The sequence below is a fragment of the Branchiostoma floridae genome, chromosome 15, assembly GCF_000003815.2.
Source record: "Branchiostoma floridae strain S238N-H82 chromosome 15, Bfl_VNyyK, whole genome shotgun sequence".
Taxonomy (NCBI): domain Eukaryota; kingdom Metazoa; phylum Chordata; class Leptocardii; order Amphioxiformes; family Branchiostomatidae; genus Branchiostoma; species Branchiostoma floridae.
This window is the reverse complement of record NC_049993.1, coordinates 615,080-632,878: the sequence shown is the minus strand read 5'-3', so window position 1 is coordinate 632,878 and position 17,799 is coordinate 615,080. Positions and strand designations below refer to the sequence as shown.

General features: G+C 42.0%; 1 protein-coding gene across 1 annotated transcript in view; it reads left to right on the top strand.

The window, feature by feature from the left end:
- The window catches only part of LOC118431929 (terminal uridylyltransferase 7-like), a gene marked incomplete in the record, with an annotated part of 71,874 nt that overhangs the window by 17,775 nt on the left and 36,300 nt on the right, over window positions 1-17,799 (top strand). Inside the window, 11 exon segments of the mRNA XM_035843374.1 lie at window positions 3,976-4,064; window positions 4,480-4,531; window positions 5,128-5,197; window positions 5,926-6,052; window positions 6,410-6,523; window positions 11,127-11,213; window positions 12,123-12,297; window positions 13,633-13,806; window positions 14,765-14,887; window positions 15,319-15,968; window positions 16,175-16,322. Of these exon segments, the coding sequence (XP_035699267.1) occupies window positions 3,976-4,064; window positions 4,480-4,531; window positions 5,128-5,197; window positions 5,926-6,052; window positions 6,410-6,523; window positions 11,127-11,213; window positions 12,123-12,297; window positions 13,633-13,806; window positions 14,765-14,887; window positions 15,319-15,968; window positions 16,175-16,322 (1,809 nt within the window).

Below are 17,799 nucleotides of genomic sequence, written 5' to 3'. Positions count from 1 at the left end.
GCATTCATCACATTCTACAGCTCTTTGGTTCCACTTGGCAGCTTTGCCACACAAGAGACAAGGAAATTTGGGTTTGTAGGGGCCTGGATTTGGATGCACGTCCCCTGACTGTGTTATCATAACAAGGAGGGCTATAGATACAGAAATTGACTTGAGTGGGTTTCTAGGTGAGTTGGGTCTGTCTTTCTGGTGTTTGTGGAAACTCAGTAAGTTTAGATCAGAGCTAAAATTCAGAAATTTTGGACGAAAAGATAAGCGAGAGGCGAGCCCTGCCGTGACTCAGACGGCGGATGTCGCTCAGTGAGGTCGAATTGCTCTATTAGCAATCCTACCATTATTACTAACAAGTTTAATACATTTGACCACATCATTGTTGCTTGTTCACGAATTACAATACTTGTTCCCAAAATACAATACTGTCTTAGATTATTTACTACTTGGCGGTGTGGTCAGGAGTTTGCTGGAAGTATGTCGCTAGTGCATGTGCGCACTTGCACCTATCGTGACGGTATAAGTGAAAAGACGGATTTGTAATGTCTTAACAACCTGAAATTTACTAATTCTACAATTCAATTTTGTCCCTACCGGTCTACCGCTGCAGTCTTACCTTTGCCGCTCGCGACACATAAAAATTACAGGCTCATATTTTAGCCGTAGCGGGTACGACTGGAGAAAACAAGATGGCTACCGCTAGGGGAGGTGGTCACGCGACCGTGGTCGCCCTCCCCCTTAGGTACTTGCGTGACTTTCGGTACTTGTTGCTTCAAAACTGGGTTCCTGAGAGTGGAATTTTCGCTCAAATTCCGTTCCTGGATGTTCTTGGGATCCTCCGGTGGTGGTGTAGAGGACTTGCTCCTTGTAGTTTTGCCCGCGGCGAGAGTTTTAGGTGGTAAAGAACCCCCGTATCGCGGAAAGGTGTTCACACACCGCGCATGCGCACTCGACCAGAGTGTATAGGTATTGTCTATCAGATGAATGCTTGCAGAGTTTCAGATCATGACTTTTAGTCACGTGGTTGTAGTAGGTCAAATTTTGCTTTTGGCCAGAAATCGCCATTTAGGGCTGTAGTTAATCTGTCGAATTGGGGAACTGAAATACTTTACTGGCACTGACTCTGATTATGTGTAGCCCTTAACATTGTCTGTTGAATGAGTGTTAGTAAGGCTTGGGGTCGTTTTTCTTTGCGGTGCAGTTGCTCCCTAAAGTAGGGCAGATAGTTAGCTAAATGCTGTTAGGAGGTTCTGTTACTTTAGAGAAGATGCCTCTTGAACAGTTTCTTTCTTTTGTCAGTTTCTTTCTTTTGTCAATGTCCAATGCATATCATATTGGTACTACAATGACTAATAATGGGCTTACAGTGTTAAATTAAAGCTTACTTAAGCGATGACTCTGTTATAATTGTAAATATCAATTTTTGATAATGTAACTAAGATGTCGTTTTAAATTTAGCTATGTTCTATAATGCGCTAAAATTCACATTTTTTGTCGAGCGCATAAAGTGACCTACATGTAGCCTCAGGGACAACCATGTGACTAAATGTCATGACCCGAAACTCAACAAGCATTTATTCGAAGAAAGAAAATTAAGAATACAAAGATGTACATTTGACCAGAAGTTTAATCAGAATTCTTCTTAATTTCGTCACGTAGTGTAGCCTGGTATCCAGCTATATTATAGCTCCCGAGTCTCTTCTGTCCTCTTCGCAAATGGCTCGTTCTCATTTAAATGTAAAAATGCTGTCGCCTGCTTTTGCAACTTGATTTGCAGCAAATTTTAGACAAAATCACAGGTTCCTTCATTTTTCCACAATCCCTGGAATGTTTTCCAAAAGATTCATTTTGGTTGATGGCTTGGAAGATTATCTTAGCCACGAGTGGAATTTCACCCCCGTAAAAAATGGTTGTCGCCTGAGAACAAACGAAGAATTCAAATAGTAGCCAAAAATGTAACAATTCAGTTCCCAGAATGATTGTTCGGTAGATGAAACCAGCTGAGCAGGCCCTTTGCCCGATAACGCCAGATCAGTACTGTCACTGATCTTGGAGGCTGTGTGAGGTGGGTTATTCCTGTTGCCAAATTCGGTAACAAACGTTACCACCACCAGTTTGATGGTTGCCACGGTTATATTATCCACGTATAAGACAAGAAATGACCGTTTTTGTGACGCTGCACAGTTTTTCTGGCTTTCTAAAGAAACAAGGAAGGGTTGTTGACTGCCATTTGTATCCCAAGTTGTACAGAAATGACTGTAACGAACGTTACCATTGTTCGACGCTTTCTAAGCTTTCTATTTGACCTGGTGTAAAAAAGCTGCCCACTTTTTAATTGTCCCTAGGGACATCCTCTTATACCTAAATGATGAAGTCAATAAGGCCATTTTTTTCATTTCAATGAGAATGACTGAAATATGTATCTGCGAAGAGGACAAAAGAGACTCGGGAACTATAATACGGCTGGATACCAGGGTACACGTAGCGTACTTTGAAAATTCACAATTTTCGTCCAATGAAAAAAAGTGGCCTACTTTCAAGGACAACCACGTGACTTTACTTCATGATCTAATTTTCTACAAGTATTCATTTGATAGGCAATGCATAGATTTACCTTTGACAGGAAGTTGAATCAGAATTTTATTTTGCTTCACAATCTAGCGTACGTTGAACATGGCTAAAGGTCACAATTTTTGTCATATGCAAAAAATGGCCTACTTTCAGGACAACCAGGTGACTGTACGTTATGATCCAAAACTATACAAGCATTTATATGATAGACAATACATAGATGTACATTTGATCAGAAGTTGAATAAGAATCATTGTTTACTTCGTCACGTAGCGTACGTTGAACATGGCTAAAATTCACAATTTTCGTCAAATGCAAAAAAGTGGCCTACTTTCAGGGACAACCACGTGACTGAACGTCATGACCCGAAACTCTACAAGCATTTATTTAATAGACAATACATAGATGTACATTTGATCAGAAGTTGAATAAGAATCCTTGTTTACTTCGTCACGTAGCATACGTTGAACATGGCTAAAATTCACAATTTTCGTCAAATGCAAAAAATGGCCTACTTTCAGGGACAACCACGTGACTAAACGTCATGACCCGAAACTCTACAAGCATTCATTTGATAGGCAATACATAGATCCACATTTGATAAGAAGTTGATTTAGAAACATATTTTACTTCGTCATGTAGCGTACTTTAAACATGGCTAAAGTTCACAATTTTCGCCAAACACAAAAAGTGGCCTACTTTAGGGGACAGTCACGTGACAACCAAACAAGAAGCCAAACTTTGCAACAATGCATTTGATAGATAGTGTAATGATCTACACATGGTACAAATTTCAAGCCAAAAAAAGTACCAGAGCGGCACTTATAGCGTTACAAAGTTGGGCCCAAAATCAAATTTTTTTGAACCTTGAAACATTGCACTGTTTTCAGGGCGCCCAAGAACTAAAATGTACAACTTTGGAAATTTCACAACAATTTTTAAAAAGCCAAGATTTCGGTTTATGCAGATCTTGTTTTGTTTTGATGATAGGTTCAAAGGTGTTGCCAAGACAGTGCCGTAAAATATTCTGATTTCTGTGTTTTTGAGATGCGAAAATTGGGGAAAATGGCCAGAAAACTTTGTTTGCCCGTTACCATGGCAACAAGGAGTTTTGATCTAAAAGAAAGCTATTTTGAGGGGTTGTGGACCAAGTACTATCACTGTACAAAATATGAGCCAAATCTATTTTTTGACCTTTGCCACCATTGTTTGATCCTTACAGACATTTGCTCTTAAGAATATTTCATCTTAGAAAGATGTTTTCTCATTGTTTTTCTTCTTTCAATAAGTAAACACAATTTTCTTACCAGTACACAATGTCATGTACTTTGATTTAACATCCATATGGAGCTATTATGATCAATCCCACATCCTGTATGATGTTAAGATGTATGTGCACTGTTGTTGCTGCAGACTGTAAGATCCAGCTGTATGGATCCTCCCTGAGTGGCTTTGCCCTGAAGAGCAGTAATGTCAACTTGGACGTGTCTGTGCCTAAGGAGGTTTGTACATGGAACTTTAGTTCATGACGGATTTGTATGTATGGATAATATAATTTTTGTCCGTTTCCAAAAAAGTTTTGACCACAGCAGAAACAAAAAGCCTTTTTTTGTGGCCTTATGGAAAAAATTAAACTATTTTCCAGTGGAAGTGTGACATCAGACACCTGACTGGAGATTCCATTAGATAACAGGGATGACTTGTACATGTAGACATGGTCAGATCAAGCAGACACAGTACAGTATGCTTGGATAGAGGTCACATGTAGATTGTATAACAAAATGTACTTGTAACTACTAGTACATGTAGTGGCACCTTCATCACTATGTTGATATGGTTAATTTTATTTAAATGAATGCAGGCTTAAAACTATCAACATTTGTGCCCAATATGACTGGAATTTTTGTATTTTTTCAGGCCAACCCTTCTGAGATTCTTGCCAAAGTAGAGCAGATATTAGCACAAGAAGGTAATATAGTAATATGCCATGGTTAGACTAAGAGTGTTGACGTCTGATACTGTGTTAACAACTTGATCTAAAAACATAACAGCTAGAGGTTGTACATTGAAACATACTAAGATTATCACTGTAACAGTATGTACTGGTGTATCATTCCAGAATAGAAAATGTGTGGAATAATACAGAGATTTGCAGCTGAAATCCACAGCTGTGGAATTCATCCATAAAATTATGCAGTTTCTTTTCCTATAGTATGTGTGTGTCTATGGAAATCATGTATCCTGTTCAGAAACAACAGAATTGTTCTATACTGTATAACACATCAGTCTGTGGAAACCATGTATCAGGATCAAGAACAACAGTTTAAAGTGTTATGTTTGGATTGTTTAAGTGTCTACTGGACAGCATCATGTTTTTAGTGGTGAGATGATCTTACTAACAGAATGCTTGTATTCTCATGAACCATTTTTGACAACTATCAGAAGATAACTTTACATTAAGCCTATAGCTACATTTAAGTGCTCTGAAATTATCCAAAGAATTCTGTATCAAATGTATGTATTGTATGCATAGCTAACGTAATAAATGTCATGTTTGTCTTTCAGAGTCCTTTGCTGAAGTAGAATCCAACTTTTCAGCCAAGATTCCCTGCATTTCATTCAAGGACAGAAAAAGGTATGATGTGATATTCATGCTAGTTCAATGTACGGATTGTCTGCTACATAAAGTTATTAAATCCAAAATTGTACAATGTTTTTATGGTATGATAGTAATCTCTCAACCGCAGACCCCTGTGCATTCCTACCCATTGGCTTGTCAGTGGTATCCATCCTGTCCTATCTCCATTTTGCTCCTCAGTTTAGTTCCCAGCCAGATTGTCTGGCACCTGTAAATAGAGATCAATTAGCATTGGAACAATCGCCTAAGATATGCGCAAAAGACTGATGATGATGAGACAGAATTTGAACCATGTAATATAAGTTGCTTTTGTCATGGGCAATTTTGCTCACAAACATTATATGTCTTTGCACAAATCTTTAAGAAGTAGTCTACATGTTTTAATCAGACAGTAATCTTTCAGCTTTTCATTGAACTCCTCTTGCTGTCATTTTATTACTTGTGTTGAAACTGGCTGGACAGGCATCTGCATTTTACAAGCTGCAACTAGTTTGTGTTTTATGTTTGCCATAATGATTTAACACCTGCTTCTTATAGGGTTGGACAATGTCGCTTGAATTTGTGACAAAAGTGTTCGAATCTTATTGTCAGACAGGTGTTATGATGTTATAGTTTGTTAGCAAAATCCCCCTTTTGATGAAAGCAGTGTATATAGTATATATATGTGTATGTACTTGTATGGTCTATCAGTATGTTACTATATTGACACCTAAGCCTGTTCCCAGTGGGCTGCAGTGTATCCTGAGTACAGGGAACGATGCAGCCATCTCCACCTGTAAACTCCTGGCCACCTACGCACGCATCGACAGGCGGGTCAGAACGCTGGGGTTGGCCTTCAGATACTGGGCCAGGGTAAGACAGGCACAACTTTACAAACTCCATACATAAATCATTATGTTAATAGATGTTGTCAAGTAATAATGATAACAGTGTGTAACAGTGGGGGGTTTAAGTATGGCCTAACAGCCATGCAATTGGCTGATCAGCCTTTTATAGCGTAGTGGTTAGCATTTCAGTTTCTACTCCCTTCTTACAAGTGCAACTATATAAGAATGAAGAAGGTGACATACGGGCTACAAAACAATGGTTGAATAAAAGATTTGGTTGTGTGCAGAGAAGTTTGTTATTCAGTAACTTGATGTTTGCTAGATGTTTGACAGTTGTTTGCTAGATGTGTACTTACTATATCGCCTCCATCCTCCCTGTCAGGTGTGTCACCTGGACTGTCAGAGTGAGGGCAGCATGCCTCCCCACGCCTACATCATCATGACTGTGTACTTCCTACAGAACCACCAGCCACCACTCCTGCCAGTACTACATGAGGTAGGTACATCATCATGACTGTGTACTTCCTACAGAACCACCACTCCTGCCAGTACTACATGAGGTAGGTACATCATCATGACTGTGTACTTCCTACAGAACCACCACTCCTGCCAGTACTACATGAGGTAGGTACATCATCATGACTGTGTACTTCCTACAGAACCACCACTCCTGCCAGTACTACATGAGGTAGGTACATCATCATGACTGTGTACTTCCTACAGAACCACCACTCCTGCCAGTACTACATGAGGTAGGTATACGTACATCATCATGACTGTGTACTTCCTACAGAACCACCACTCCTGCCAGTACTACATGAGGTAGGTACATCATCATGACTGTGTACTTCCTACAGAACCACCACTCCTGCCAGTACTACATGAGGTAGGTACATCATCATGACTGTGTACTTCCTACAGAACCACCAGCCACCACTCCTGCGAGTACTACATGTACATGAGGTGATCCTACAAGCCTGCATTGCTCTGTGAATATATCAAGGAGTTGGGCTGGTTTTCTTCTTGGACTGGTCCAGAAAAAACAGACCTGAAAAAATTCATTGGACTAGATGTTGGACCGATATAAGAAATGAACAGATTATACCATCACTGTGGCGACAGGCATTCACATGTTTTGGGGCTTATTGGTCCAAGAAAATAGCAACGGCAAAGTAGAGGAGAGTTGATAAGTCATTTTTATCAAGGTTCTACAGTCAAGCTTGGTCTAATTTAACAGAGTCAGTTAGCATTGTTTACTTCAAGATAGGATACTCCACCAATCAGATTCCTTTGTAGCAAAATGGACCATTGTTTTGAGTATTACCCAGTCACAAACAATTAGTTCCAGGTTCAGGTCCAGACCTGGACCTGGACCTGGACCTGGACCTGAATTTTCTGTACCAGTACCCACCCCCATCAAGGAGACAAGAAAAGGACTTGTGTTGGGTCAGTAATAAACACTTTGTTCCACCAAACGAAATATATTTTGTCTGGATTGGAGAGTGACGTATTTCCTAGAGAAACATTATTTGCAGTTGGGCCCAAAGGATAAATGTCACATTAAGTAAGTTTTATATACTTTACTTATAGTACTTAATACAAAATGTATATATACTCGACCAAGGCTGTGTTTTATGTCATTGTTGTTTGGTAAGGTTCAAAAACATTTGGGAGACTTTGCTATTCTGTGTTTTGCAGTCTTCTCAACACTAAACAAACAAATGTTGAACCTAAATTATGGAATGCTTACATCAAACCTGTTTGATAAAGGAAATGAAATTTGTTTGTTTCTTTGTTTGAACTGAAATTAAACTGATGGAATCCTGTATCGCTAGATAAGCATAGCTGTAAGGCCTGTGACACTGACATGACATGTAACAGGAGGTGCCCCAACATGGTACGCTTTTTCTTGCGCTCAAGCTCAAACAAATTTTGATGACTGAATTTTTTACACATAGATTGGAACAACATACTTGAATAAGAAATGCATTCATGTGGTTCATGAACCTTTCGCGCTGCGTGTTTCAAGCGGCAAACACTGTGAAACAATTTCGTGTATGTAACCTTCCAATTTTGTGCTACGCTGGACAGTGTGCCTAACTTGGTACGCTTTTTTACATTTTGTTCTCTTCAGAAGTAAGTGGTAAATTTAAGTACACAGAAAAAAATTAATAGTATGATATTCTAGCTTTCTTTTGACAGTAAAATCGTGACTGTATGTACTTCTTGTCTTACATGAGGAAGGCTCTACCTAGAACAATCCAGCTGATGTTTTTACGGGCAATGGGCTGAATGCACTGATTGTAAATGCCCGACTAAAAAAACCATTACAAAAAAACGACACCGCCAACATCAACAAAACTCTGTCTGATTATATGAAAATATCATCTACATCTCTCTATCAAGTCTTATTTTCATAGACAGCACAAATCATTTGTTACAGTCAAATAAATCTTTGGAGCGTTCTCTAGTCTGCCACCTTCACGGCCACACTCCCTTGGGAGTATAATGGTGGCAATGTTTATGTCGCTTCCTTTTGGTTGCTTTTCTACTCAACAAACATTTGAAGACCCATATTTATAGTGTTTTATGGAGCTTTATTTATGTGTATCATGGCAGTTGTGTGACTGCGTGGAAGAGTTCGTATAGTTAGCGACACGAGCCGCCAATACGCAGAGGCCGGTGACCGCAGTGATTCAGCACCAGCGTTCCCGCCAGGCATACGTCTTTACGTCTTTGGACGCATTTTTTTCTGGAAAGACGCACTCAGCTCGGCTGAATGCGTCCATAAAAAAATTTGTAAGAAAGGCTGACCTGTACCACCAGTGTACAAAATGTATCTGGAATCTTTTAAAAAATCTGTCTTTATAAGAAGGAATACTACCTTTACAATTTATACTTCAAATTGTTCACTTTCCGGTCATCCCATGGGGCGGAGCGCGGCACGTTTTACAACTAGCGGACCCATGTGCGACACACCCAGCCACGCGCCAGTCTGAGCTGTCCGTTGCGCAATATAATCATTTGTAGTCCGTGAAATACTAGTAACGTTACATCTGACAGCCAGCATTCTGTAACACTGGAAGAAATCTTATGCAGATTTTATATTCTGATTTTAACATGATACTTCCCTTTCCTCATTTTCATGTATTTGTTAAAGACTTGTGGTTAATACTAGTATTGAACAAACAAACAAACTGTTCTGCGCGAGTGTTGCACATCTCAACAAAAGTTCTCACGCTGTGTGCAGTTGATTGGCAGTCGGTTTCTTTGACAACAGGCCGCCGGCGCCAAGCAGTCTAGATTGGCCACCAGGTCCAAATCCAATCATCTTAATAACCAATCAGCGTTTGATAAATGTAATGATGTACTCTGTCATTGGTCACCGGAGAAAATACAAAAGTTACCGAGTATTAGCGCACGTGACGTTGTTTTGTGATATTGGTAGGCGCCCGTGTCGTCTGGCAAGTCTTCCCTAGCTGCTAACAATTTACTATTAAAGTTTCCCCATTTATCCAAGTTAAAAAAGCGGTGCGCGGTAAATAAGTGAAGAATCCAAAACTATACACTTTATTTCTTATTTCCAAAATTTCTTTTGTTTCAAAAAGACAAAATTTGTGGCAGAAAAGGGGCCGCAATATTGTTGTCAAGCGTCGATCGAGTCGGCTGTGCACTGGCGTTGGCCTCCGTGGCACATGGCGCGGCACGCCCCCCTCCCAAGACGGACCGTCGATCGCAGCGCCCAGCACGTTGGAACGTCTTTCTGGCTACTAGTTCAAGGCTACCCGGCACTGATCACTGCCAAAGAGGCAACAGATCGTCCTCCTTCGAGTAATGTATAACGTTCTTGGTCTATTTAAAAATAAATCCAGCCAAAGATTTCACGCCGAAAACGGGGTTACCTGATCATGAGGTCGCAGGAAACAAACGCACTCTCGTGGAAAATGACGGCACGGCCTTGTAAAACCCCACCGATTCGTGAGTGTGATGTCGTCGTTATTTTATCGTCTCGGAAAACTATTTGATGAGGGAGGGCGCAACATCGATCGCACGAGGTCGACATTTTTTTTATTCAATGACGGAAGAAATTGGCAGAATTTTTCCATGGGCTGACGAACTGGCTAGAGCCCTGTTGCGAAGCATAAAAAATCCAAAAATTTTCGTGTCTGGAGAAATTATACCCGGGCCAGATCACTGACGGCTGATTCCCCGTGCTACAGTGTATTTTTTGAGAGAGGGCGGTTGTCGATTACTGAATTACGGGAGTAAAAGAGGCAACCGACATCCAATCTCAAGCGCATGATTTTCCTCTCAAATTGCGGGAAATTGTGTTTTAGAGGGTTTGAAAATCCAAATTTTCCCGGGGGAGCATGCCCCCGGACCCCCCTAGAATGCGAGCGCCTGCGGCGCTCGTCTCGCGCCTCCGGCGCTCAATACCCCCCTCAGAAATATTTGGACACATACTTTCAAGAACCTGGCGGGAACGCTGTTCAGCACTGTCAACATTACTGTTAGAATTCTGTTTTTAAAAAAACATGCAGTAAATATGTTAATAAAGTATACTTGGAATGCAAATTAAAGCTGTGTGCATGGACTTGGTTTATTTACCTTTGTAATCAGCATAGTCAGTGGCAACAAACACGGTGTACTTATGGATAATAAGATCAGCAAAAAATCCGTACCATCTAACGACGGGAACCATCTTAGGGCGGCCCCCGTTATGTATGACATCCTCGGACAGTCTGAACACCTCAGAAGTAACGCAGGTATAAGTAGTGCTGACTGGTATAGTTGGAAATTGAAATATTTATTAGTAAGTTCCCTAAGACTAAATGTCAGTAACCAGTTCCAGTATTGCAAAGAAAAATATCTCTCAATAGCATTTTCCTTTCTGTTCTAAACCTTCCATTCTTTGTGAAATGTGTGCTGAAAAAAAGATGAAAACATTCAGTGCTGTTTTAGTATACTGAGCCAAACAGGGCATGTCTCTTTTTCTTGGACACATGGATGTCATGACGTATAAAATCATGTAAGGCCTGGCCATATGGGCACTTTGAGGTAAAACTATAAAGCATGTTAACTTTGTATTTATCCCCCAGGCTATCCCTGACAGCATCCATCATACCACAGTCATAGAACAGGAAGGCAAAGTGCTCATACCCAGGGTGGAGAAAAACTCAGAGCCAGTAAGTGTACCTATTTTGTGTACCTTTACTCTGTGCCTGTACCTACATGTAAACCTCTGTACCTGTGTCTAAAGCTCTGTACCGGTGTCTAAACCTCTGTACTGATGCCTAAACCTCTGTACCTGTACCTATACCTCTGTACCTGTACCTCTGTATCTGTCTAAAGCTCTGTACCTGTACCAGTCCTAAACCTCTGTACCTGTACCTTAACTACTATACCTGTCTGTGCCTGTGCCTAAACCTTCGAATCTACATACCTTAACCTCTGTACCTGTACCTTAACCTGAGTAGCTGTACTCAAACCTCTGTACCTATGCCTAAACCTCTGTATCAGTTCCTCATGCTCTTAGTATATCTGTTCCTGTACCTGGACCTAAACTTCTGTCCTGTACCTAAACTTGTATCTGTACTGGCTGACTTTGCTGTGCTATTTTCTCCAGATGGATGTAACGTCGTACCGACAGACTGTATTTGTACTGGCTGACTTTGCTGTGCTATTTTCCCCAGGTGGATGTAACGTCGTACCGACAGACTGTATTTGTACTGGCTGACTTTGCTGTGCTATTTTCCCCAGGTGGATGTAATGTCGTACCGACAGACTGTATTTGTCCTGGCTGACTTTGCTGTGCTATTTTCCCCAGGTGGATGTAATGTCGTACCGACAGACTGTATTTGTCCTGGCTGACTTTGCTGTGCTATTTTCCCCAGGTGGATGTAATGTCGTACCGACAGACTGTATTTGTCCTGGCTGACTTTGCTGTGCTATTTTCCCCAGGTGGATGTAATGTCGTACCGACAGACTGTATTTGTACTGGCTGACTTTGCTGTGCTATTTTCCCCAGGTGGATGTAATGTCGTACCGACAGACTGTATTTGTACTGGCTGACTTTGCTGTGCTATTTTCTCCAGGTGGATGTAACATCGTACCGACAGACCCGCGGCGAGCTGGGTGCCCTGTGGCTGGAGCTGCTGCGGTACTACAGTGTGGAGGTGGAGCTGGAGGATGTCGTCATCTCCATCAGGAAGACCAGCGCCATCACTCGTGTGGAGAAGAAGTGGCCCCACCGTAGGATGGCTGTAGAAGGTGGGAACACTAGATGCAGGGTTGTAGGGCATCCGCCAGTGATTCAATATACAGCCTCTTAACAATGGGTTCCTATGCCAAAAAGAGGAGAAAGCAACTGTTAATAACTCAACTTTCTGACGTTACTGGCACACAAACATACCCTCATGTGAAAGCCCGACATCTCAGCTATCAAAAAAAACAAATTTTGCCATTAATCTAACGGCACAAACTTCCGGGAAACTGAAAGATTGACCCTTGACCTCAAAACCGCACCACAACCCAGTGAGGAGGCCATGTGCTAGGACAAAAAAGTCCCAGCTTTATACCCCCTAACAACCACAAAAACTCAGCTTTTTGGCCCTAATCAGAAAGTAGAAACCCTCCCCTGTCACACTCACCTCAAAACTGCCAGGATTTCTACCCATTTGACCAGGAAAAAAAGTTTTAGACCCTGAACTATATTCAACCACCATCAATTTGCATGGCGGATTGACTGGCGGATCCCCTGTAGCCAGCACCAGTCCTTCCGTCCTTTGACGGAATTTTACGGCTGGGGACGGAAAATTTTTTACCCATTCCGTCCTCAGTGATGAACAGAAATCAATATGTAAAGATATGATAAAACTGTCTCCCTTGTGTAGTGTACCAGCAAAATTTACATCTGAAAATGCAGGAAACAGCGTTTCAGAGGGTCTAGATCTCAAAATTTTCAGGGGAGCATGCCCCCAGACCCCTCTAGGAAAACCACCCCTTGGACGCAACGGCTTGCTCGATAGCATCCAAAATTGAAAGGATGGAAAATGATTCCAGGCTGGCTACAACCCTGACTAGATGACACAAGAGCTCGCCATTCTAAATTTTTGGTTCATGGATTTTTGAAGGAAATCAAATGGAGCATGTCTGATTGGCATAGCTGATGAGATTATACATAATGTGTAGTCTGCGGTCAGCTGGTACCTCGGGTGATACAGAATATACATGCATGATGTTTTTACTTAGCAGTAGGAAGCATAGCTCAATATGCTGACATAAATACAGTAGAACTAGAAGCCGCTTAATTGCACGGCCTATTTGCCAGTGAATTTGGTGCAATTATCCGGCTGGTGCAATAATGCGAAGTTATCTTGCTGGTCCGCACCAGTTCGGGATTTTGGGATTCCGTGCAGTTAACAGAAGTGTGCAATTATCTCGCTTCCACTGTACTAACATATTCATTCTGTAACTAGTAACTTAGACAGGAATATGTCGGTGTAACATGTACACTCGTCGGGTATCAGGCAAGCACAGCTGCATTTTTCCCTCTATTCCTTCTTGTTTTATTTATATCCATTCTGTGTTTTGCACATTTTGTAGATCCATTCTCCACCAAGAGGAACACAGCCAAGTCCCTGAACAGTCCAGCCGTGTTTGACTTCCTGACAGACAGGCTCAAACAGGCCTACATGTACTTTGGTGTCAGGAAACCTTCCAGTGGAGCAAGTCAGGAAAACAGAGGGAAGGTTGGAAACAGGAGGACTGAGAAGCAAGGTGAGCTGCGTTGCAGTTTTTTGTAGTCATTAGAATCTGGTAGTTATGAGTCATTTTAAAACTCCTTCGACAAGACTGTATCCCCATGGCATCTTGATAGTTGCCAAAAATATGTTGCTGATTTTTGAGCAGCTTTTTTTTATAACTCAATTTTTAACTTTGCTTACCTTCGGCCATACTGATTTGTCTTACAAGATCTGCAGAAATGACAACCCTTCCAAAGCTCAGTCATACAGATGAAGCAGAGGAGAAATGCAGGAGAAACACACCAGGCAAAAAGAGAGCTATTTCCTGTGTGTATCCTGCCTTTTTTACCCAGTCAGAGAGCTTCTAATGTTTGTTTAAGAGGACATACAACGGACAACTTTCCTTTTCGCCAATTAGAGACAGTGAATCTTATGTGTGCCTCTTGTGATTCTTGGTAATCAATCACAATGAGGCACTCCTGGGCCACAAGGGGCATCCTGTATCTAGCTGACAGCAGGCTGGCAGGGCCTTGTGTTTCTGTGGGTGGAGTAGTTGGTCACGGAAATTAGCTATGATTCCATTGGCTTTCCCTTCTGTTTCCCTCAGCCATGCATAGGAATCACATTGGAAAAGTGTTCCTGTATGCATCAACTGTATGACTGAGCTTCGCGAGGGAAGTCTTTATTTGTAGGAGGCACATGTGCATGTACATGTAGATTGTCTTGTTCATCTTTAGCAGTCTCAGCTGAAGTTTATTGATGTTTAATATAATGATTTTGACAAGAACTATGGAAGAAGTACACTACTAGAAGGTATGGGGCTCCAAGGACCGTGGCAATATGAGACGGCAACTTGGAGGAGGTGATTTTTTTTAAAACAGGCGAAAAGTAGTTTATAATACACATGGATGTCATCCATACAATAAAGTCAGTGTGGCCTAAATCGTACACAATTGAATGACACATTTTTTCCATCTGGATTGGAACCTCAGATAAGACCCAGACCCTGGCCAGGCCTGCTGTTTCCCGTGTCTACTCTGAGTCTGAGTCAGAAGCAGAGAAATCTGGCCAGAACTTCAGCTATGACTTGGACCATCCAGGTGACAGTGATGATGGTATGTGTTTTCACATTGTCTTGTGAGGATATTACAGTATCAGGGCTTAAAATAGTTTTTTCTGCATACCTGCCCTGGTGCAGGTAACATTGAAAATTACCTGCACCAGACAAATTTTACCTGCACCACTCTGAATTTAGGAAGTATGGGTCATACTAAAATTGTTCAGGAACCATTGCTATTTTTTCTTTTATACTTTATAGGTAGCAACAATGCAGCTAAGAACAATCCACATTCACCTACATCATTTATGTATAAAACCCAGTACATGGACCAGTGCAGGTTAGGTGCAGGTAGACACCAGAAATACCTGCACAGCTCCATTTTTACCTGCACTAACCTGCATATGCAGGTAGTATTTTGAGCCCTGAGTATGTTTTTGAGGTGTTTAAGAATTTGCTGATTTGCTGATGTGTGTTCTTGTGTTTTAGGAGATGATGGGGAGGATGAGGAGGAGTTAGAAGAAGAGGAGGAGAGTTCCAATGAGGAGACCATCAGCTCCTACATGGACACCTCTCTCTCCGACACCAACAGCACCCGTCCCAGGGAGTCCGTCAGTGATCTGGACCTGCTCGTCGAGTCTGTCGTAGAAAACTGTCTGTATTCCACAGCGGAGAGCTGTGTGGAGTCAACGAGTGAGCTAGACGTGACCACAGAAGACGAGGTGACGGATGGAGCTGGTGGATACAGGAGTGACGAGAGCGGCACCAAGCCTAGCAAAAACACAGATGAACCACTCGGTAAAACTGTGGAGGGGAACACAAACCTTGGGCAGAACATGTCAGCCAGTTGTCAGAAAGTGTCTGTTAATAACTCTCTGCATCCCAACCAAAGTCTCAGCTCTTGCCATGCCAACATGATGACCCACTGGACAATAGACGAGGCTGCTGCTTTCCTAGTCAAGTCGGCTATCAAGTCGGCACTGATGTCTTTTGTGAATCCTGACAAACCAGACCAGAGCGCAGAGGAAGGAGACAAGAAAGGAAACAGCTTACAGAGCAGAAAGGAAGATGAAAATAACACGGTTTCCACTGAAACATGTCAGTTTGAATTCACCTCTCAAGCCCTGACTGGGGGAAAGGTGAGTTGTTTTCCAACATCCATGGAAAGTGAGCATTTAACAGGAATGATTAGGCAGGTTTATAGTACAAACATGTAGCACTAAATGTCAGTGTCACTATTTGTAGAAGTTGTGAGACTCACATTTTTATAACAGTTTTTAGAGAAACTGTAGAGATAGAGATGTGTACAAAACCCACCTAAACTGCCTCGTGTTGTAATTTTCAGAGGCCTGTAGTGACATGCAGTCTGTGCAAGAAAGACGGGCACCTAAAGGATGATTGTCCTGACGAGCTTAAAAAAGAGTTGAAGCCCCTTCCAGAACTGACCCCACCACACCAAGACCTGCTGGATAGAGTCTGTATGTACGTCTATGGTAAGGACTGGACAGTCAGTATGTACGTCTATGGTAAGGACTGGACAGTCTGTATGTATGTCTATGGTAAGGACTGGACAGTCTGTATGTACGTCTATGGTAAGAACTGGACAGTCTGTATGTACGTCTGTGGTAAGGACTGGACAGTCTGTATGTACGTCTATGGTAAGGACTGGACAGTCTGTATGTACGTCTATGGTAAGGGTTGGACAGTCTGTATGTACGTCTATGGTAAGAACTGGACAGTCTGTATGTACGTCTATGGTAAGGACTGGACAGTCTGTATGTACATCTATGGTAAGGACTGGACAGTCTGTATGTACGTCTATGGTAAGGGTTGGACAGTCTGTATGTACGTCTATGGTAAGGACTGGACAGTCTGTATGTACGTCTATGGTAAGGACTGGACAGTCTGTATGTACGTCTATGGTAAGGACTGGACAGTCTGTATGTACGTCTATGGTAAGGACTGGACAGTCAGTATGTACGTCTATGGTAAGGACTGGACAGTCAGTATGTACGTCTATGGTAAGGACTGGACAGTCTGTATGTACGTCTATGGTAAGGGTTGGACAGTCTGTATGTACGTCTATGGTAAGGGTTGGACAGTCTGTATGTACGTCTATGGTAAGGACTGGACAGTCAGTATGTACGTCTATGGTAAGGACTGGACAGTCAGTATGTACGTCTATGGTAAGGACTGGACAGTCTGTATGTACGTCTATGGTAAGGGTTGGACAGTCTGTATGTACGTCTATGGTAAGGACTGGACAGTCAGTATGTACGTCTATGGTAAGGACTGGACAGTCTGTATGTACGTCTATGGTAAGGACTGGACAGTCTGTATGTACGTCTATGGTAAGGACTGGACAGTCTGTATGTACGTCTATGGTAAGGACTGGACAGTCAGTATGTACGTCTATGGTAAGGGTTGGACAGTCTGTATGTACGTCTATGGTAAGGACTGGACAGTCAGTATGTACGTCTATGGTAAGGGTTGGACAGTCTGTATGTACGTCTATGGTAAGGACTGGACAGTCTGTATGTACGTCTATGGTAAGGGTTGGACAGTCTGTATGTACGTCTATGGTATGGACTGGACAGTCTGTATGTACGTCTATGGTAAGGGTTGGACAGTCTGTATGTACGTCTATGGTAAGGGTTGGACAGTCTGTATGTACGTCTATGGTAAGGACTGGACAGTCAGTATGTACGTCTATGGTAAGGGTTAGACAGTCTGTATGTACGTCTATGGTAAGGACTGGACAGTCAGTATGTACGTCTATGGTAAGGGTTGGACAGTCTGTTGTACGTCTATGGTAAGGACTGGACAGTCTGTATGTACGTCTATGGTAAGGGTTGGACAGTCTGTATGTACGTCTATGGTAAGGACTGGACAGTCAGTATGTACGTCTATGGTAAGGACTGGACAGTCAGTATGTACGTCTATAAATTATGGTATTACTTAGAACTGGAC